The sequence below is a fragment of the Vanellus vanellus genome (assembly GCF_965231255.1).
Source record: "Vanellus vanellus genome assembly, chromosome: 25".
Classification (NCBI taxonomy): domain Eukaryota; kingdom Metazoa; phylum Chordata; class Aves; order Charadriiformes; family Charadriidae; genus Vanellus; species Vanellus vanellus.
Window position 1 is genome coordinate 4375729 of NC_138930.1, and position 20403 is coordinate 4396131.

The window sequence follows — 20403 nt, forward strand, 5'->3', positions numbered from 1 at the left end:
CCCCCACCCCCACCCCTGCCCTGGCTGTCCCCATATCCCGGGGTCGGGGCAGAGAGGGTCCCCTCAACTCCGGAGCTGGTGCAGCCGAGGATGGCGGTTTCCACCCCACGCACCGATCCTGCCCCCCATGGATGAGCCCCCCCCCCCCCCCCTACAAACAACCCTTGTTTGCAGCCTTGCGGCCACCGTCAGAAGAGCTGCTGCGGCACGGCGGGCTCTGGCTTAGAGGTCCTCGCAGCTTTTCCTGCGGGAGACGAGGGAACGGCGATGGCACCCTGGTCCCGCTGCGCCCCATTATCCTGCTTTGCCTCGCCGCTGCCCTGGCAGCTCCCGGCCATGCCGAGTGGTCCAGAGTGGAGCCAGGCTGCACAGACACCCGAGCCGGGCTCCCGGGGGCGTTGGGTTTCTGCTTTCAACATCTTCCGGAGGGTTTGAGGTGGGGCTGCCTCTGGCATGTGTCCCCCATGTCCCCACGTGGGGACACGGGGGTGCAGGTCTCTTGCCACAGGGCCAGCGGGAGGCATGGGCCGGCACCAGGGTGAAATACAAACTCTGGGCTCAGTTTGTCAACCTCAGATTTGACGAGTCTGATTATTTGCCATAATTAATAAAAATAATCCTATTTATACCCCAGAATCACAGGTGATGCTCCGGTTGACAAATTTGACACTTGTTCACTGGGTATGAACAAGGAGCAAAGAGTCGGTCCTTGCTGCGGGCAGATCACCATGTAAAGCAGCTGCGGGATGCGGTGGTTGCCACCAGCACAGCCTGGTAGCCAGCGCAGGCTGATGGCGGGGGGCTCGCTCAACGCCAGCGTCCGTGGGGAACCGTCGCCGAACCGCCTCTGGCCCCTTCGACACAGCCTCGGCGGGAGGTGGGGTGGGGTGGGGGGATGGCGAATTCTTCATTGTCTCCGGCCATGCAGCCGCTGCGCCCGTCTCAGATCTTCTGCACGTAGTTCCCGGGAAAAAGCCCTTCCTTGCCGTGCAGCCGGCCTTTCCACCAGCCGGAGATATCTGGGAAGGGGGGGGGGGGAATAAGAGCCGGGTCAGGCGTGGTGCTGCCACAGGGCAGCGCAGGGCAGGGCAGGAGTCCTGCGGTACCTTCCAGCAGGATGTCGATGATGTCCCCCACGTTGAAGCTGAGCTCGTCCACGTCCTGCCCGATGTACTGGTAGAGCGCCTGGCAGCGCGGCACGGCCGCCTTGGGCTGTGGCTTGGGCCGCCCGGCCGGTGGTGGCCGCTGGCTCAGGCTTCGCCGGCGCTGCATGCTGCGGGGCCGGGAGAAACGGCGTTCACACCGGGGAGGGCAGGAGGACGCGGGATGCGCTGCACCCTCTTTCCCATCCTGCTCTCCCCCACCGACGGGATGCTCTGTGCCTGCAGCTGAGGTGGGTCCTCCCAGTGTGGGGACTGGGAGAACTGGGGTGTGCAAGAGCCTGGGAGATGGTGTCCCGCAGCAAAGGCAGATTGCCCGGACCCGGTCGGGGTGTTGCTCCGTGGGGCAGCGAGGGTGGTCGGAGGGAGAAGAGCATCTCCCGGGGCTGGCGGCAGTGGGGGGGGGAGGATGGGGCAGGGAGGGGGACACGGATGCCAGTACGGGACCTACCCGGCCACCCCCTGGTCAGGCACGTTGAGGAAATCCATGTTCTGCTCGGACGGGGGCCGCGTTTTCGGCTGGCGGCTGGCACTTCGGGGGGGCAGTGCCGCCGCCGGTGGCCCCCGCGTCTGCTTCTGGGGCGCTGTGTAGGTGTCCCGCTGAGCCCGGCCGTCGCCACGCGGGAACTGGGCTGCCCCGTTCCTGCAGGTACCTGGAAGACCCCCACACACACCCCGGGGATGGTGGGTTACGAGGGGCCCACACTCAGCCTGCAGCCCCCCCCCCCAGGGGGAGCAGTGCTGGCTGGGTGCAGGCTGGGGTCCCCCTCCCCGGCACCCCCCCCTTGGCGCTGCCCTCCTCACCTCGGGGTGCCGGTGGGGCGCTGCGGGAGGGCGCCGGACACCTACTGCCGCCTCTGCTTTGCGTCGCTCCTTTCCTTGTGGGCTCTGGGGGGACACGACCCCCCCCCGTTAGGTGATGGTCCTCAGAGCTGGCTAGGGGGGGGCTGGAGGGGGGGGGATGCCCCCGCAGTTTGTACCCCGCTGCCCTTTTCCCCCCCCGAAACCCCCCACGCTGCCCCATCCCCCGAGCAGAAGCGGGTCCCTCCTGGGTGAAACGCAAACCCCACAGGGCTGGGGCACGCGTTGGCTCACCCTGACGTCCCCAAGCCTCCGGCCATGCCCGGCAGCCCCGGTGCTCTTGTCATCCCCCCCACCCCCCCGCCACCCCCCAGGCACCCTGGCACTCACTGGCGTTCCTGGGGAGCCCATCCCCGATGCTGACCGTAAGCGTTTTGCCTCCGGCTTTGAGGGCAGCCACGTCGCCCTGTCCTCTGACGAAGGTGACGTTGCGGGTGCCGCCACCGCCCCAGCCCTCCTTCTTCACCCGAAACTGTAGTCTGGGGGAGAGAGAGGCCGTGAGGCCACGGGGATGGGAACCCCGTCCTGTTTTGTCACCTCTCCCAGCCTCCATCCTTACGTGTCCTTGAAGGAGAGGCGCAGCTTGGTGCGGGTGAGCTCCTCGTAGCGCTTGCACAGCAGGCTGATCAGCTCCGTCTTGAAGATGGACTCCAAGAAGTTGTCGGCGTCGCTCTCGTGGAGGATGAAGAAATCATCCTGCCTGGTGCTGGGGAAGCAACCCCGGTGCCGAGGCATCAGCGGGTGCAAGGCTGGTGACCGCCGGTGCTGGGTGGGAGCTGGGACACCCTGCTGGGGTCCACTCCGAGCAAATTTGGAAAACCCCCCCGGCCTCCAAAGTCCCGTCTGCAAAGTGCTCAGCAGGGACCCCCCGCCCCATGGCCCCTGATGCCCTGCTGCCTCCACGGGCGAGGGGCCGGCGCCTGGCCGGGGTCACCAAAGGATGGAGAAGCTGGTGGAGCTGATGGGTGAAGCCCAACTGCGTGGCCCCCCCGTGCAGAGCCCGTGCTAGGGGACACACCTCAGCGAGACGCCGCTCACCGCCTGGAGCTCCACCTTCTTCTTGAGCACCTCCTTGATCTGCCCCTTCTCAGGACCTTTCTTCACCTTCTCCCGCCCGATCAGGTAGAAGTACTTAGGGGTGAGGATGAAGTCCCGCTTGATGGGCTGGGAAAGGGCAGAAGCAGGGGGGGAGGGGGTGTTTGAGGGGGGGCACAAGCCCTGCCCACGCATCCCACCCAAGGACAGCCACCACGAGGCATGGCTTGGCCTGTCCCAAACCCTGAGCGGGTCCACATACCTTGAATCTCCGGTCGTACTTAGTGATGGAGTCGGCGAAATCTATCCGCTCCCGCTTGGCCAGGAATTGGCGCAGCTCCGGCCGCTCCTCCATGCCCAGGTAATCGCCCACAAAATTCCTGTTGATGCTGTTCCTCCTCCGCTCTTTGAAGTTGTAGAGGATGTTGGAGGCTGCGCGGGACCGCAAAGCGATGGCGGTTGGACGAGGCTCCGCGCCGGCGGCTCAGCCCTCGGCTCAGCCCTTGGCCCCTGCCCGCCTGCCCTCCCAAACCGGCCGCCAGAGCCATCGCGCGGACTGTGGCAGCAAGAAGTGGGGTTTGTTTTATGCCATGGGGGGAATCTGAGGCGCTTGAGCTTGGCCGGCTTCGAAACCCATTAATTGTCCTCAAAAAATTTGTGCCATGGGAGGGACAGGCCCATCTGCTTTCTGAGGTTTTCCCCTTGATTTTTCCCTGCACGCTTGGGAGGGTGGGAAAACACCCGCGATGGGGTCAGACCACTGCTCTCTCCCGTCCCTCTGCAAATGGTGACTCTCAGCTACTCCTCTCCATCCCTCTGCAGTCAATGAAATGCGGAGCAGTGAGAGGCTCCGGTTTCTGTCCTACGGCCCCTCCCAGGGCTGGAAATAGAACCATAGAATGGTTTAGGTTGGAAGGAATCATCTCGTGCCACCCCCCTGCCCTGGGCAGGGACACCTCCCCCCAGCCCAGGTTGCTCCAAGCCCCGTCCAACCCGGCCTTGAACACCTCCAGGGATGGGGCAGCCACAGCTTCTCAGGGCAACCTGCGCCAGGGGCTCACCGCCCTCACAGTGAAAAATTTCTTCCTAATGTTTAATCTAAACCCGCCCTCTTCCAGTTTGAAGCCATCACCCCTCATCCTATCACCACATGCCCTTGTAAAAAGTCCCTCTCCAGCTTTCTTGTAGGCCTTTTCAGATACTGGAAGGCTGCTATAAGGTCTCCCAGGAGCAAGAAATCCATATGCTCTCCTTTAAGATGTAGGAAGAGTCCCCATGGCATCTCATGGTCTGGTCCTTCCTCGTTAGTGCCACAATTAGGAGCCGGACCGCTGCTCTCCTGCCGCTCTGGCAGCTGGGCTGTGCCCAGGGAAGGGCACCCTAAAAGGGGTGCCGGAGCGCTGGTGTCCCCATCCTTGCCCGGTCTTACCCTCCTCTCGCATCTGCTCGTACTTCCGGATGGCGACGTGCCGCCTCCAGGCCTTCTGGATCACCCGGGCGAAGCCGTCGAATTTCCGCTCCCGCATCTCTTCGAGGAGGAAGAGCTGGGAGGGACACGGGGTGCTGAGCCCGGCCGGCCAGGGGGCCACCCAGTGCCCGTGCTGCATCGCTTCTCCCACCGGTCGGCACCCAAAACCCTCCCCAGAGCTGCCCAAAGCCATGCTTGGCCATGTGCGGCGTCCCCCGGGGCCGCGGGGCAGAGCCGGGTCACCTACCGACTCCGGGTTCTTGACAAACACCTTGCTCCGACCCATCTGGTACTGGTCCGGGTCCATGTTGACGGAGCGCAGCAAGTGCTGCACCCCTTGCCGCTCGTCCCCGCGCCAGGACGGCCACGTCTCGGGGGTGAGGATGGCATAGCTGCAGGGAGAGGGGAGGTGAGTGGTGGCCGGGCTGCGGGGACCCGCCACCCTCCTGTCCCCCGTTCCCGGTGGTCGCTCACCGTTGCAGGAATTTGTGGAAGAGGCGGCGGTAGGCGAAACCCGCCCGGCGCACCCGGATGTTCTCCTTCAGCCCCAGGTACTCGACTTGGTGCTTCACCCTGCGCAGCGGGAGGGACACGCTCGGGGGGGGGTGGCAGGTCGGCGGGGGGACCCCCCCGGGGCCCTTCGGCCACTGCGTGGCAGGGGGATGCCCTGGGATGCGCATGCATGACACCTTCGTGGGCTCGCGCGGAGCTTCTGGGTGGTGCAGAAGACCACGTGTGTCCCCGCGCGCTCCTCAGCGCCCGCCTCCTGCTCCCCCGGGTCTGTGGGCAGCACGGAAGGACCAGCCCAGGGGTACAGTTGTTTGGAGGAAAGCCGGTCCCGGCCACATCCCCATCGCTGGGTCCCCTTTCCCGGGCTCTGCGGGCTCCCTGATACACGGCGAGCCGCCTCCGTTACCTGCTCTCCTCCCAGTCCCGGGGTTTCTTGGTCTCGTTGGGCTTGATGCAGCGGATGTAGTGTGGCGTGCACTTCATTAGCGTGTTCACCAGGTCGTTAGCCTGTTTCTGTTGCAAGGATCGACCTCTGTAGCGTTAAAGGCATTGGTGGGAGCCCATGACCCCACCGCCGCCCCGGAGGCAGCCGCCGCCCCGCAGCCTCCAGGACGTACCTTGATTTTGGAGCCCGCGGTGGTCGGCCGTCCCTTTTTGTCAGAATCAAGCTTTTCTGGGAAAAGCATCCGGATGAAACCGCTGAAAGGCAGGTGACAGTCCCCGGGTGAGAGCCGCCAGGCTGCCCAGGCTCAGCAGGCGCTGAGCTGGAACCGGCTCCAGCTCGGCTTTTTCCTGCTGGGAATTCCTGCACCGCGGCTCAGCCCGTCCCCTCCCTGGACTGCCTCAAAGGCTGAGCAGGATTGGTGCTGGTGGGTGAGCGCCCCTCCGCCCAGCCCTGCAGCCCCTGCGTGCTGCTGGGTTCAATGGGGGGATGCCGCTGGCGCCCGCGGGGGGATGCAGGATGCTGAGCACCCCGAGACGTGGAGACGTGGCTCCAGCAGAGGCAGGACTGGACGTTGAGGATGCCATCCTCTGCCCCAGCCCTTTCGGGGTGACCCCCGGGACCCACAGCGCTGCCAGGACTCACTATTCGCTGCTCTGCATGAGCTCGATCAAGTCGGTGAAGAGCACGTCCCGGTTGCGCTCACAGAAGCCGTTGACGTCGTAGGAGACCTGGGGGCGGGAGGGGAGCTCAGCCCCGTGCCGCTGTGGCCGTGGGGTGCGGGGTGCGGGGTGCGGGGTGCCGTACCTTGCCTGCGTAGTGGTGGATGACAAAGCCGGAGCTCCAGCTGTTGAAGTGCTCGTGGGTGCCCACAGCCGCCTGTAGCTTCTGCAGCAGGGTCTGGTCCGCCCCCTCGCCGGTGGCATGCATGGTGGCACAGACATCGTCCAGGACGCTCATGATCCCGGGGGGGTTCTGGGGGCGGAGGGGGGGGAGGGTGAAGCCATAGGTGCCCAAAAGCCCAACCCCACCTCTGGCTATGATCAAGTGCCCCGCACTGGTCAAAGCTGCTTTGTGCTGAACCGCAGCTCAGGTTAAGGACACAGAGCTGCTGCTCTCCCAGGGATGCTCCCTGGCTGGACCAGCTTCTGCCACCCATCCCCGACAGCACCCAGCCCACCCGACACCCCCTCCCTGGGTGTCTCTCCCTACGAGAGCCCCCCCTTGGGGAGGAGGGGACCCCACTCACCAGCTTGTTCTCGATCAGGTCACACACCACTTTGTTGTTGAAGTACTGGATTTGGGTCCACTTGATCCCCTCCTGCACGTATTCCTCCTGGGGAAGCGCAGGGAGAGCTGGGTGGGCCCCCAACCCCTGGGATATGGCGCAGCCCCCCTCTGCTCCGGCCGTGGCACCGGGACCAGTTGGCAGTGGTGGTGCAGGAATTGGGGCGCTGGTGCAGCCCTGCAGCCCCCCCCCCCCCCAGCACAGCCCACCCCGTACCTGCTCTGCCTTCAGGGTCAGCTCTATGAAGATCTGCTGCAGCTTCTCGTTCACAAAGTTAATGCAGAATTGCTCAAAGCCGTTTTTCTGCAAAAGGACAAAAGATGAAAGAAAAGATGGGGCTGAGTTGGCTTCTGCTCCTCTCACCGCAGTGGGGAGACCCCAAAAAGGAGAGCCTTTGGGTGCTGCTCCAGGGACCCTTCTTGGAGCCGTGGACTGCTAACAGCCTCCTGCTCCAACCCTCCTGGCTGCAGAATCATGGAATGGTTTGGGTTGGGAGGGACCTTGAAGGTCCCCCAGTGCCACCCCCCTGCCCTGGGCAGGGCCACCTCCCCCCAGCCCAGGTTGCTCCAAGCCCCGTCCAACCCGGCCTTGAACACCTCCAGGGATGGGGCAGCCACAGCTTCTCGGGGCACCCTGCGCCAGGGGCTCACTGCCCCCACAGCCAAGAAGTTCTTCCTAATATATCATCTCAATCTCCCCTTTCCCAGTTTGAAGCCATTCCTCCTCATCCTATCGCTCCATGCCCTTGTAAAAAGTCCTTCCCCAGCTCTCCTGGAGCCCCTTTAGGCACTGGAAGGGTCTCTCGGGTCTCCGCGGAGCCTTCTCTTCTCCAGGCTGAACCCCCCCACCTCTCCCAGCCTGTCCTCCCAGCAGAGGGGCTCCAGCCCTCCCAGCATCTCCGGGGCCTCCTCTGGCCCCGCTCCAACAGCTCCATGTCTTTCCTATGTTGGGGACTCCAGAGCTGGAGGCAGCACTCCAGGTGGGGTTTCACCAAAGCAGAGTAGAGGGGCAGAATCCCCCCCCTCACCCTGCTGGCCACACTTCTGTTGATGCAGCCCGGGATGCGGGTGGCCTTCTGGGCTGCGATGGCACACTGCCGGCTCATGGTGAGCTTCTCCTCAATCAGCACCCCCAGGCCCTTCTCCTCAGGGCTGCTCTCCAGCCATTCCCCGTCCAGCCTGGAGTTGTGCTTGGCATTGCCCCGACCCAGATGTAGGGGAGAAGGACAGAAGCAGGGAAGGACATGCCCCAGCTGGGCTCCTACACCAAAGCAACGCATACCTGGAATATTTCGAAGCCGTAGATGTCCAGCACCCCGATGCTGTACTCCTCATATGGCTTCTGCATAGCCCGGTTGATAGACTGCAGGGAGAGAGGGGACGAGTCACCTTCCTCGGGGGGCGTACGGGGCCAGCTCAGCCCCCCTCTGCACCACGGCCACGCTCAGCCCAGCCTGATGGGACCACACACCTCCACGAGGAAGTCGAAGACGCGCGCGTAGAGCCCCTTGGCCAGAGCGTCCCGGGTGTAAGCCGCCTGCTCCACGTTGAGGGTGACGGTGATGGACTCGGAGCGGCCGCCCCACTTGCTGTCCATTTTCCTGCTGGTGACCTTCTCGTTGAGGCGCTCCTGGTCGATCCCCAGCAGGTAGGCAGGGAAGGCCAGGGCTGGGCAGAGCGGGGGGGGAGCGTCAGGGCTCCCTGCTCCTCGTACGCCCCCGGCACGCTGCCCGCAGCCGCTGCGGGACCCCCCAGCCCCAGCCAAGTGCAAAGGGCAGCGGGCGCTGCAGCGACTGGGGATGTGGTCCTCCCTCTGCTAAATCACAGCAAGCAACTCCTGGCATCCCTCCCCTTGCTAATTAAGCCCTGGTTGTGCGCCACTTGCTCTGTGCCTCAGTTTCCCCGTGTCTAACGAGGGGACGATGCTGGTGCTGCCTCTCTCCTCTCCTCTACCTGTAGCTTTGTGCTACAGAGAATTTGCAACCCATTGCCAAGGGGCTCTGCGAGCGGCCCCGCTTCCCCCCCTACGAGTCGGCTACTCACAGTCAGCGTTTTCCACCCGAGCGTAGTTGCCCTCCTCCCGAAAGCTGATGTTTCCCAGGTGGAGGATGCCCGCCACGATCTGCAGCACCAGCTGCTGGTCCTCGCCGCGGATGCCGATGACCTGCATGGCGTTCTGGGGACACGGGGAACCCATCAGCCCCCACCCGCTCGCAGCCGGCTTTGGGGACTCTCCCTCCCGGGCACCCACCATGGTCTCGTGGAAGTCACTGCGGTCATCTGTGCCCTCCACCTGGTACGTGTCCGACTGGTTCAGGTAGTAGTAATAATCCGGGCTCATGATGCCCAGGTTCTGCCGCTGCTCTTGGGACACCCCTTCGATGAGCTGGGAGAGAGACGGGGACTGCGGTTACCCGGCCCCCAGCCCGGCCGGCCCCGTGCCACCCCCTCCGCCCCCCCCCCCATACCTGGTAGTAGATGTGGAAATTCCTCTCGCACTCGTTCTGGCTCACCACCCGCGATTTCTCCAGCAGAAAGTTGGAGATCTTCCCCCCGTCGGGTTCGCCGCCCCGGCTGAACTGGATCTCGAAGTACTTCCCCTGCCCCAGCACAGCTTCTGCTCAGAGCCCCGGCCCCCGGCTCTCGGGACTCCTCGCTCCCCCCGGCCCTGGCACCTCTCCCCCTTCTCCCACCACATTGCTGGGACGGATCCTGACCGTGGCGCCGACCCTCTCTTCCTGCCCTGGTGACTTACGAAGCGACTGGAGTTGTTGTTCCGGACGGTTTTGGCATTCCCGAAGGCTTCCAGCAGCGGGTTGGACTGCAGGATGATGTCCTTCACGTGCTGGGGACAGAGGAGGGGGCTGAGCAGGGGGGTCACACGCCTGCGCCCCGCTGTAGCAGCCCTGCCTTGGGGCTGGGGACAGTCCCAGGGCTTTGCATGTCCCCAAGCCTGGAGCCGGGGCTGCTCCGGGTGCCACCATCAGATGGGGGGAGCGAAGGATTGGGGTGGTGGGGGTGGGTTGGGAGGCAAAGCGATGCGTGGGGGGCGGATGGAGGTGGGGGGGAGAAGCCATACCTGCACTTTCTCGCCACCCCCGGACACTTTGGAGATGTAGCCCATGATGTATTTTGCTGCCACCGTTTTCCCTGCTCCGCTTTCTCCGCTGTGAAAACGTCAAAGCAGAGGAAAGGTGGAACGGCCACACCGGAGCCGCCTGTCCTGGGGTGCTTCGGGTCGGGGTGCCGGGGCAGGGCTGGGGGGTGATGGCGGGTGACGGGGGCTGTCACCTCCCTCATGCCGCATACTCTGAGCGTGCGGCGGCACTACCGCCGGGGCCGGGGCTGCCCGGGCGCTCTGGGGGTGCTCTGGGCTACAAACGGGGCCGGAGCAAGGCTGGGCGGAGGAGCTGCTCCGGGAGGAGACGTTGGATTTCTTGTTGCTGGATTTTGGAAGGGAGGAGGGAGGCTCGGGAGCCTCAAGGGGAAGTCTCCGGCCTTGCCCCACATCCTGACCATTTCCCTTGCAACGCTCAGCCGGAAAAGCGCGTTGCACAAGGTTGGGTCCCCGCCTGGGACAACCCGGTCGCAGCCCCGGCTGGTGCTCATGGCCCAGGACACCGGCGTCTCTCCGGGCACCTCCACGTGTCGGGTCCCCCCCGACGCACCGCTGGGCGTCAGCCGCCTCTCGCCACCCCCCGCTGCTGTGTTTAGCCGGGACGTCCCCGGGGTGCGTGGGGAAGGGGTGACGGGGGCAGCCGGCCCCAGACCGGTGGCACGGTGTCCCCGGCTGTGCCCCTACCTGATGATGACGCACTGGTTCTCCCCGTCGATCAGCATGTTGCGGTACATGTTGTCGGTCAGGGCGTAGATATGGGGGGGATTTTCATACTGAGCCTAAACGGGGGACAGGGACAGCAGCGCTGAGCACAGAGAAGCCATCAGCCTCCCCTTCCCCCCCCCCCCCCTGACCCTGAGCCCCCTTCCCAAATCCCTTTAACCCATCCCAGGCACCGCGGGGGGCGGCAGCGGGCAGCAGGGATGGGGAATTAGTCTCTTGCCGCAAAACACGAGCTAATCAGCAGCACGCCAGATGTTTTTTTTGACCCTCCCCTCCTCCTTGGGATGCTCGCTGCGGCAGCGCTGGTTGCTCGGGCTGGATTTTACCATCTTTGGGTTGGTTTGGGGTGTATTTATGAGCTGAATTTCCCAGGAATGCGGATTTTCTCCCGCGCCTCGTTACTGACTCGCCATCAATGTCTTTGGGAGTGCTGACCCCTGCAGCACCCAAAGGGCTGGGGAGGACGGGGATGCTCGTGGGACACCCCTCCAGGTGTTTTGCACCAAATTAAAGCCGATGGACCCCAACGCAGCAGCCTCACCGCCCCCTGGTACAGCTCGATCTCCCGGTCCGTGAAGTACGGCATCTGCTTGAAGGGGTTGACGGAGATGAGCACCGGCCCGATGTAGGTCTGAGCGGCAGGTTAAGGTCCGTCCGTGCGTCCTTTCCCATGTCCCCCCATCCCCCTGCCCCTTCCTGCCCCGGAGGCAATATCACTGCGAGCGATGGCAGGAAGGGTTTTTTTTTGGGGGGGGTCACTGTCTCTTCCTGTGAAACTGCACCAGAAATGCCACCAGGGTTTCCAGCTCGGGTGCAGGCAGAGCAGAGCTGCTGCCATGACTTGGTGCCATGGGGTCCAAGTGGCACCCTTGGCCCTGGTGTGTCCCCGCAGTGTGACCGGTGCAGGGTACAGCAGGAGCATCCCCTCAGCTCCCCGGCTTTGTTCATGCTGCTTTACTCTGGCTGAGGATCGGCTCCAAAAGCGGCATTTCCAGCATCCCGCTACCTCCCGCGTTCACCCTCTGCTCGGCTGGTTGTGCTCCATCCACGGCTTTTGCGCTGGGAGATTGTGTCCATTTTACAGCCATGGAAACTGAGGCACAGAGAGGGGAGAAACGGCCGGCTCCTGCCTTTCCCAGCCCCTCCGCCTCCCTCAGACCCTGCCTGCGGTGTCCCCAAGTCACCCGGTGTGGGCAGCGGGATGGAAAACCGGGAATTACACTTGGAGATGACGCAGCGGCAGGATGGGCCTGAGCCCTCAACACCCTGGAGGTGCTGGGGAGGTGGATGTTGGGGACACAGCGGTGCCAGCGGGGTTACCCCGAGCCCTCGATGTCCCTATTTTCAGCCCACCTGACAGCGGGGTGGGGGAAGAGCAGCCGAAGGGCAGGAAGAGAGGGGCTTTTCTGGGAAATGCAGAAGCGCGGGGTGTTGAGTCACGGCTCGACGGGGGCCCGGCGCGCAGCAGCACGCAAAAATAAAAAAAGGAAGAAAGAGGCTGCCTGGCGTATTTTTTTTTTTTCCCTCCGAAAAAAAAGACAAAGCCAACCCCAACCCCAACCCCTAAACACATTTAAAGCCCCAGGGTTGCCGAAAGAGCGGGGAGGATGGCTGCGTCACCGCCGGCCGGGGACAGAGCATCGCCTTGTAAGGACAGAGCCGCATCTTCAGGGAAACCGCAGCCGCTCGCAGCGGCGTGAGCAACCGGCTCAGCCCCGCGCTCAGCCCCGCTGCCACCCGAGGCCCCGCCGTGCCCTGATCTGCACCGCAGGGATTTTATCCTCTTCCCCACCGGAGCTGGGGTGGGTCCCCACGCAGGTGTGGGGTGAGCGAGGGGAGGGCTCAGCGCCTCCGTGTCGTGGGCACGGGGACACCTCCCTGTCTGCACCGCGGAGCCCAAGAGCCGCCGAGACTCCTGCACGGTGCTCAGCAGCGTCAGCTCCATGATGGGAGCCAGCGACCACGAAAGCACTTGGGCTGGGGGAGGGCACGGGGCTGGAGGGGGCTACACTGGGCAGGATGGGACCTTTGCACCCCAGGCTGCCTTCTGGGGGTCCCAGCGGGCAGTGAGGGGCGGCACCTGGTCCCCGTGTCTGCAGGGACGCTCGCACTCCACCCAGGTTTTGCTTGGATTTGCTGCGGGTGCGGAGCAGCCAGGGCGCACTGGGCATCAGAAGGGTTGGGTGACAGCAACAGGGGACGATGGCCACTACCACCACTGGGGTCTGACCCCCTTGGCGCAGGCTGGGGGGTCTCCAGTGCGCAGGAGCAGTGGGAGACAGGGATTTGCTCGGTGCTCTTTGCTTACAGCTTTGTGGCCGCAAGGGAAGGACCAAAGCAAGTCCTGGGGCACGGCAGGATGGGCATCGCAGTTGCAGCATCTCTGCCGAGTGCAGGTCAGGTTGGGAATGTTGGCATTCCCCCAGCTGATCCCACTATTGTACCACCACAGCGTAGGGATGGGACACTCTGCCAGCATCGGGGCAGCCCCAGTTTGCCCCAGCAAAGCCTTGGAACACAGCCCTGCTGCACCCTGTCTGTGTCCCGCTGCCCCGGGAAGGATACAAAGATGTAATCGTCCATAAAACGCTTCTTGAGGTTCTCCACGATGGCCTCCTCGGAGATCTTGGAGAGAAGGACCATGTCATCCACGCCGCTCTGCTTGACATTGTGGCTCTGCCAGTGGAAGCGCTCCTTGCTGCCCTGCGGGGAGAGGGCCACAGCGACTGCACCGGGGCCACCACCCATGGGAGCGGGGCTCCAGGCTTGGACCCGGCCCCAGCTCCCCCCGAGCTGCTGGGAGCTGTAACCGGCCCCTGCCCCAGCTGTGCACCCAGAGGTGCACCCAGAGGTGCAAAGATGGGTGTTTTGGCCACTCTGGGAACTGGCACGGCTCAAAATCCCAGTGCCGCTTCACCTGGGCTCACCCCATCCCTCCGCCTGGATCCCGCCTCACCGCAGGTCTGACATCCCGCAGAGGAGCAGACGGGGCACTGACAGCCCGCCGGCATGTTTGTACCACCAGCCCTGCTCGTTATGGAGCTAACGAACGACTAACGAAGTAATTGCTGCACAGGCTCTGCTTATGAGTCAAAGGGGCAGCAAAAATAACCCCGCGGGAAAGGCAAAAGTTGCAGCTGGTGGGGGCATCCCCGGCACCGCGCATCCTCTGCGCCCCCGCGTCCCCTGTGCACCAGGGCAGATGTGCCGCTGTGCCCCCTCACCCTTTCCGCCCTGCCCCGGGGGAGGCCAGCACCCACCTTCCAGCCGCCCCCCCAACTTGCCCAACTCTCTCCTCCGGTGGCCGTGGGGCAACAGGAAAACTGGGCTGTGATTGAAGCCCTATCGGGGCCAAACACGGCCCCGGGCTGGGAGGGGAGGGTGACATCTCTCCGTGCGAAATGAAAACTACTCAATGGCCCCTTGTCCTTGACGCTGCAGAGGACACTTGCCAAACACAGCCACGGTGGCCGTGTGGCCCCTGGCGCGGTGCCTGGGAGGGGACACCCCATCTGGACCTGTCCACGGCTCCTCTGCGCCCGTCCCGCGGCCCCCGGGGTTCTGCTTTCACCCCAGTGCTCCCGGCACTGATTTCACTTCTCCTCCCCCCGTCGCCCCCAGCCTCTTACTCTTTCCATTTCCCTTTTCTTCTCTTCCCCTTTTGCTTCATTTCCCTGCTGGCTCTCAAGATTTCAGGCCTCCGGACCCCGACGCCTTCGCACGCTCCCGGCCGCCCCTGATTTCCGCGGGCCCCCCGCAGCCCCCCGCAGCCACCCTGTGACGCTCGGCACAACCCGGTCCCATCGCGATGGGGGACGGAGGGACTGTCGTGGAGCGCGGAGGAGGGCTGCTGGGCTTTGCACCCCAAACCGCCGTCCACGTCCCCCCCAAGCCGCACCCCAAGTACAACTCAAGCCCCCGTAGCCAGCGGAGGGGCTTTCGGCTTCCGTGTCCCACCACCTTCCCTTGGGACACACGGACCTGGGGGTGCAGGGGGGGATCAGGGCTGCTCACGCAGCTGGAAACCACGGCAGGAACTTCTCCTCTTCCTCATTCATTCCTTATGGGCCTTTTTCTTGCCCCCTCTCTTCCCCCCCCCATCCTAATTAGCCCCTAGAAAAAGGGAAAACGCAGGTGGGATATGTCATCTGCTCTGGGTAACGGCGCTGTCACCCAGGGAGCTGTCGGTGACCCCCGGAGCTGCTGGTGACCCCCGGAGCTGTTGGTGACCCCCGGAGCTGCCGGTGACCCCGGGAGCTGCCCGGCCTCCAGCCGACCTGGGCAAACTCTCGTGTTTCAGGTGGAGAGGAGCAGGTCAGGAAGACCCGTGGGGACCCCGACACCTCGGTTCCCCATCTCCTGCCGCCATCACCCTGAGCGCTCCGCCGCGGGCACCCCGGGCTCGCGATGGCACCAAATTAAGGCAAAGATGAGCATTTCCTGTATTGCAAGCTCGGCGCTTTTGAGCTGACGCTCGGAGTTTCTCCTTCAGTCAAAGGACAGCTCAGAGCTGTCAGCAGTGAGCAGTGCCTTCATGACACCTCCTCTTCCTCCGGGCGCAGGGTAGGTGCTTTCCTGGCTGGGCCGGGGCACCTGAAGCAGCGCAGCTGCAGGGAAAACACCGCTTGCTTTAAATGAAGGGTTTTTTTTTCCCCCCGATATCTGCAAGGCTGTGGTGTTTCCACCCTGTTTCTGGGTGCCTTCCTCGGCACATCCCGAGAGGCGGCGCGGGGGGTTCACTGAGTCCCAGACTGGTGGGGGCTGGAAGGGCCTTCTGGAGCTCCCCCAGTGCCACCCCCCGCCAGAGCAGGGGCACCTCCAGCAGTGGCACAGGACACCTCCAGGCGGGTTTGGAATGGCTCCAGAGGGGGAGACTCCCCCCCTCTCTGGGCAGCTGTGCCAGTGCTCTGCCGCCCGCACAGGAGAGAAGTCCCTCCTCAGGTTGAGATGGAACTGCCCATAGTCACGGTTGTGCCCGTTCCCTCTGGTCCTGTTCGCGGGGCTCACCGAGCTGGGTAAAAGTCTTGTGGGGAGGACGAGGAGGAACGACGCTCCCTCAAAACCCCGGCATCGCCCCGGCTCAGCGCCCAGCGAGCCCTCACGGGGAGCGGGGGCACAAAATGAATTTGCTTTCAGGGTTTTTGGGGCAGCGGCCGCTCAGTCCCCTCCTCTGTCCCAGGCCAAAGCGAGGGATGAGCCAGAGAGCAGCGGCTCGACAGCCACCGCCACAGGGGTCCCCAGGGAAGGGGACTGATTGTGGCCCGACCAAACACCTCCATGAGGTCATTTCATCCTCAGGCCGAGCGGGGAGCGTCTTTCGGCAGCCCTTGGCATCAAGGAGCAGTTTGCAGCCGCTTTGCACAAGGGACTTTGCTCTGCTGGTGGCCCCAGGCATGACGGGTGCATGTATGGGGACACCATCAGGACCCCCAGGAGTGCCCCAGCTGAGGGCTGCGGGTTGGGGACCGTCACCATCACAGCCACCGCCTGTGCTCGGGGCTGCGGAGGCACCCGGTGCTCACGATAGGATCGCTGAGGGAGGGGAGCGGCTCTGCGGATTGCAAAACATCATCTGTTTTTCTTCAAAGCTCAGGTTTGAGCCACCAACAAAATCCTGCGAGCCCCGGGCGGGGAGCGGACACAGCCCAAGGTGACACCTTTGTCTCAAGATAAGGCAAACCCAGATGCAGCCAACACCTTAAAACCACCGGAAACCTCGAGGAGAGCAGCGCGGCATGCTGCATCGCTCTCACAACCCGCCAGCTCCCAGGCACGGGCAGCGTTTGCGGATGGGGTGTTCCCCCCGGGTTTTGGGGACCGGGGCTGGACCCGGAGCTGCCCCTCGCCGCCCCGGGTGGGGGTTGGGGTCGTGGCTGCGCAGCCCCACGGCCCTTCGTGAAGCCACAAAACATCTACAGGTCTCAGATGGTGGTGGGGAGGGGACAGCGTTGGCCTCTTGTGGGGGAGAACGTCTGAGCAGCCTCTCAGCGGTGCCAACTGCGACCGGGAGTGGGAGAAGGACCCGTTTCAGCCTGGCCACCGTCCCCATCCTGGCTGGGTAGAAATGTCTGGGGACAGCATCACTCCGAGTCACGGAGGGAGCAGAGCCACAGGCTGAAGGATGTGGCTGCGGCCACACCGTGTAGACCCTCACTCCATGCCTGAGCATCTCCCTCATTTGGAGAGCTTTCATCTTCCTCTTCTGCCTCCAGATCAACTTCCAGCTCTGGCCGCTGCCCAGTGTCCTGCCTGGGGCCCCTATTCCCTACGTGTGCCAAGGTGCAAGGTCCAACCCTGGCACTGACACCCAGAGGTGCTGGCTCAGGCTGGCCTGGGGGGGGTCCGGCTGCCCCCGGCAGCCCCCACCGCCCCGCTGGGCTCTGCCGGCACCGCGCTCTGCCCGCACCCCGCCGGCACCGCGAGCGCCGAAACCAGAAGCGCTGATGGGAAGTTGGGCCAAGAGGAACACAAGGGTTCTCCTGTGGGTACCGCACCGGCGATGGCAAAAATCAAAACCGCTTCACGTCAGCCCCACCTCACCCGCTGGTGCCCCCCATCCTGCTCGGGTCAGTGCTCCCGGGGGCACCGATCCTGCGCCGGCACCCAGCCCCGGCTGCCCCCCACCGCTGCGCCCTGCGTCGGTGCCTCACACCGCCCCGGCTCCGCTGCCTGTCCCCAAGGCAGGGCAGCACCGTCCCCTCTCCAGCGGGGATGCTGGGCGGGCTCAGGGCACCTGCCGGAAAGCAGCAAGGGACCAGCATGGATGCAGGCGAGGACAGGGCTGAGATAGCCCTGAGGTGGCAGGAAGAGAGGGTGACATCCCCAGGGTGCCCGAGGGGGACAGGGTGGGGAGAGCCCGGCGAGGGCCCCACTTGCACTCACCATGGTGTCTCTGCGTCCTGCCCCTGGGGTCGGGGCGCTCGGGGCTCCTGTCACCGAGGGTCCAGGTCCATCTCGAAGCGCTTTGCTTTTGTGTTTCTGCTGCAACTACAAATTGCAACTAATTTTTTCTTTTTTTTTTCCTCCTCCCACTTCCTCATTTCGTGCCGGTTTGCCAGGGGTGGGGAGGACGAGGGCGGCTCTCTGCTGCTGGGGGGGGACCTTGGGGTGGCCCTGTCCAGACCCCCCCTCTGCTGCAGACGGGTGCTGCTGGTGTCGGGGGGTCACCACCCCGGGGAGGGGGTGGACACTGGGTGGAGTGGGGCAGGGATGCTCAGAGCCTCCGCAAAACCTATCCCCCCTCACCCAGGTGACAGTTTGATGTGTCCCCCTCCAGGGGTGGCCAGTCCCTGCTGGGGGATGCTCTGCTTGAAGATGGTTTCAGGAACAAGATGCTTTTGGTTGCTGCTTTTTTTTCTTTTTTTTTTTTTTCCCAGGTCTTCTGAATGAAAAAGGCCACACTTGAGGAAACATTTTGACTACAAATGGGCCAAAGCCATTTCAGAAAGACCATGGCTGGAGCTGCGTGGGGGAGGAGAGCAGGGGTGTCTGCAGGGGACGGCCACTGTGGTGTCCTGCAAACCCCGCACACAAAGAATCACAGAATCCCAGACTGGTGAGGGTTGGAAGGGCCCTCTGGAGCTCATCTCCTCCAACCCCCCCGCCAGAGCAGGGGCACCCACAGCAGTGGCACAGGACACATCCAGGCGGGTTTGGAATGGCTCCAGAGCCATCAGCGCGAGCACAAGGAGGACCATGGTGTAGGGCTGCCCAGAGCCAAGGCTTACCGCTCAAGAAAGAAGACTGGGACCAGAAGCTGTGCCCGGGATCGTAGCTACTCCTTTATTATAAATCATGCCGTTACGTCGCTCCTCCTCAGAGTTAGTATGTTAAACATTTTTCATTATATATATATCTATATAAAAAGGTGAGAACACCCCCTCCCCTCACCAAAACGTCAGAATGGAGCATGGCACCAGGAAGGAAGACAAGTGAAGACCCGCTCAACAGCCAAACAGGATTTGCTGAGCACCAGAGAAGCTGCGATCGGCTGATGAGCGGGTAAAAATACAGATGGCAGAGTAACACAGGAGGGCTGGCAGGGCAAAGAGGTTCGCTCGGGGGAAAGAGGGCTGCCCGCCTCCCTGCACCCTACAGATGACCCCCAAGGGGAACAGAACACGGCTTTGGACAAGATTTCTCATCTTTGTGATGCAGAAAGGCCTGAAAACAATAAGAATGAAAAATAACGGTAACTAAAAGAACACGCTCCGCAGATTGGAAACTCGGGTCTCCTCTGCAGGCTGCGGTGGCCCACGGAGAAGATGTGTGTCAACCCAGATTTGGCCAGGAGGTGACCTGAAGGACTTTCAAGCCTGCTCTTTTCCCATCACTGGAGGTCTCCCGAGGGCAGAGGAGTGGGTGGCACTGGGACCGGTACCCCGAGGCCACAGCGGCATGCAGCGAGGCTGCCTTTGGAGGCAAAGCACCTTTTGGAGGCAAAGCACCTTTGGAAGTAGAGCACCTTTGGATGCAAAGCACCTTTGGAGGCAAAGCAGCCGCGGAGGCTGTGTTGTTTTCTGGGGAGGGCCCTGCCAGGACCAGGCAGACTGGTCCCAAGTCATGGCTTGGCAATGGGGACACTGTGACCAAGACAGTTCTCGTCCTGAATCCTCCTTTGCTTTGCTTCGCTTCCTGCAGCCCAGCACACCCTTGACGCCTGTTAAGTGACTGCAGCCCCGAGCACGCCTCAGCCCTGACCTCAGCTCGTGCTTCGAGGTGTCTCTGGAATAAAAAATGGTCATAATAGTGACAAGGGCTTTAAGGAGAAATAGGGGGACACCCCAATCAAAGTAGGTTGTTAAGAGAGTTTGAATAACCCCCTGTCCCAGTTAAACTGGTGTCACCGCTCTGCTCACAGCGTGACCTGCTCCCTGTCCCCTGCTGCACGTCCCAAGGTGACAGGATGCAAACCAAGAAAACAAAACTCCTGCTCCAACCCCACTCCCCACAGCAGCTCATTTTCGTCCATCGCCCAGAAGCCACACGCCATATTTGTCACTCGTGGCACCTGAAACCTCCTCCCTGTCTCCCCTGGGATCCCCGCGGGAAAGGCAGCAGCCCCCGGTGCGCTCAGCCTCCCCAGGGATGCCCCACTGCAGACCGCGATGCCCTTGGGACGCGGGCGCGGAACAGGACGGGGCAGGAGCGGGGTGAGTGGTGCCGCTTCGGTGGCTGTCTCGGCGCCAGCAGGACCTGGGTCCTCCACTAATAAATAACAATGTCAGAATTTCAAGTAATGTCCCCGCTGCCGCGCTCTGCCCAGCTTCTCCCTCTCCCACCGCTTATCGACCGGCTCCTGTCGCACTGGGCCGTGGCGGTGTCTGCAGCGGCTGGCAGTGGTTTAACTGGGAACCTGCCATTGTGAAGCTCGGGGGCGAAGGGTGCATGTCTTTGGGGGACGGGTTTGGGTGACGCCGGCTCCCACTGGAAGCACGACCAGTGTCTGTGTTGGACCCAGGGGAGATTCCCGGGGCGGAGAGGAAGGGCACGTCTCAGCGGCCCTCCGGCGTAGCTTTTGCCTTCCAGTTTTCTCACGGGGGTCACGCTGTGTCCCTAGTGCCCCTGGCAGGTTTTACAGCACATCTGTCGGAAGTAGGTCCGGCTGCAGAACTTGAACTTCAGGACGAGCGGGCAGTAGGCCACCTTGTTGACATCCTTGCACTCTGGATGGGTGACAGAGGGAAGCGGGGTTACAGCTGCCTCGGAGGTGAGCAGCCCCATGGGGTGACTTCTAACCGCCCAAGCGCCTTTTGCACCCCTCTACCCAGCTCCTGGCAGCCTTTTGCCAGGAAGCAAT

At 63.4% G+C, this 20403-nt stretch overlaps 2 protein-coding genes across 2 annotated transcripts in view; both read right to left on the reverse strand.

The window, feature by feature from the left end:
* Positions 1-544: 544 nt before the first annotated feature.
* Positions 545-17603, reverse strand: MYO1F (myosin IF). Its single transcript, XM_082495454.1, has 28 exons — positions 17487-17603; positions 13170-13307; positions 11146-11235; positions 10566-10660; positions 9843-9930; positions 9519-9608; positions 9232-9363; positions 9015-9149; positions 8807-8939; positions 8235-8431; positions 8046-8126; positions 6981-7067; positions 6726-6812; positions 6284-6451; positions 6122-6207; positions 5652-5733; positions 5441-5547; positions 4999-5097; positions 4772-4916; positions 4486-4600; positions 3319-3488; positions 3040-3185; positions 2581-2727; positions 2352-2500; positions 1965-2048; positions 1612-1813; positions 1107-1273; positions 545-1019 (listed from the first exon to the last, which is right to left on the reverse strand). Exons 1-28 carry the CDS (start codon positions 17487-17489, stop codon positions 943-945), a joined length of 3300 nt encoding a protein of 1099 aa, XP_082351580.1. The 5' UTR covers positions 17490-17603; the 3' UTR covers positions 545-942.
* A 2556-nt stretch (positions 17604-20159) lies between these two features.
* The window catches only part of ADAMTS10 (ADAM metallopeptidase with thrombospondin type 1 motif 10), a gene marked incomplete at its 3' end in the record, with an annotated part of 56744 nt that continues 56500 nt past the window's right edge, over positions 20160-20403 (reverse strand). The window contains exon 25 of the mRNA XM_082495317.1: positions 20160-20269. Coding sequence (XP_082351443.1) covers positions 20160-20269 — 110 coding nt within the window. The remainder of the gene's footprint in view (positions 20270-20403) is intronic.

Coding starts and splice junctions, on each gene's coding strand:
- MYO1F (XM_082495454.1), bottom strand. Junction 10,661..11,145: donor TCGAGCTGTACCAGGGGGCG/GTGAGGCTGCTG, acceptor TCCCCCGTTTAG/GCTCAGTATGAAAATCCCCC. Junction 9,931..10,565: donor AACCAGTGCGTCATCATCAG/GTAGGGGCACAG, acceptor ACGTTTTCACAG/CGGAGAAAGCGGAGCAGGGA.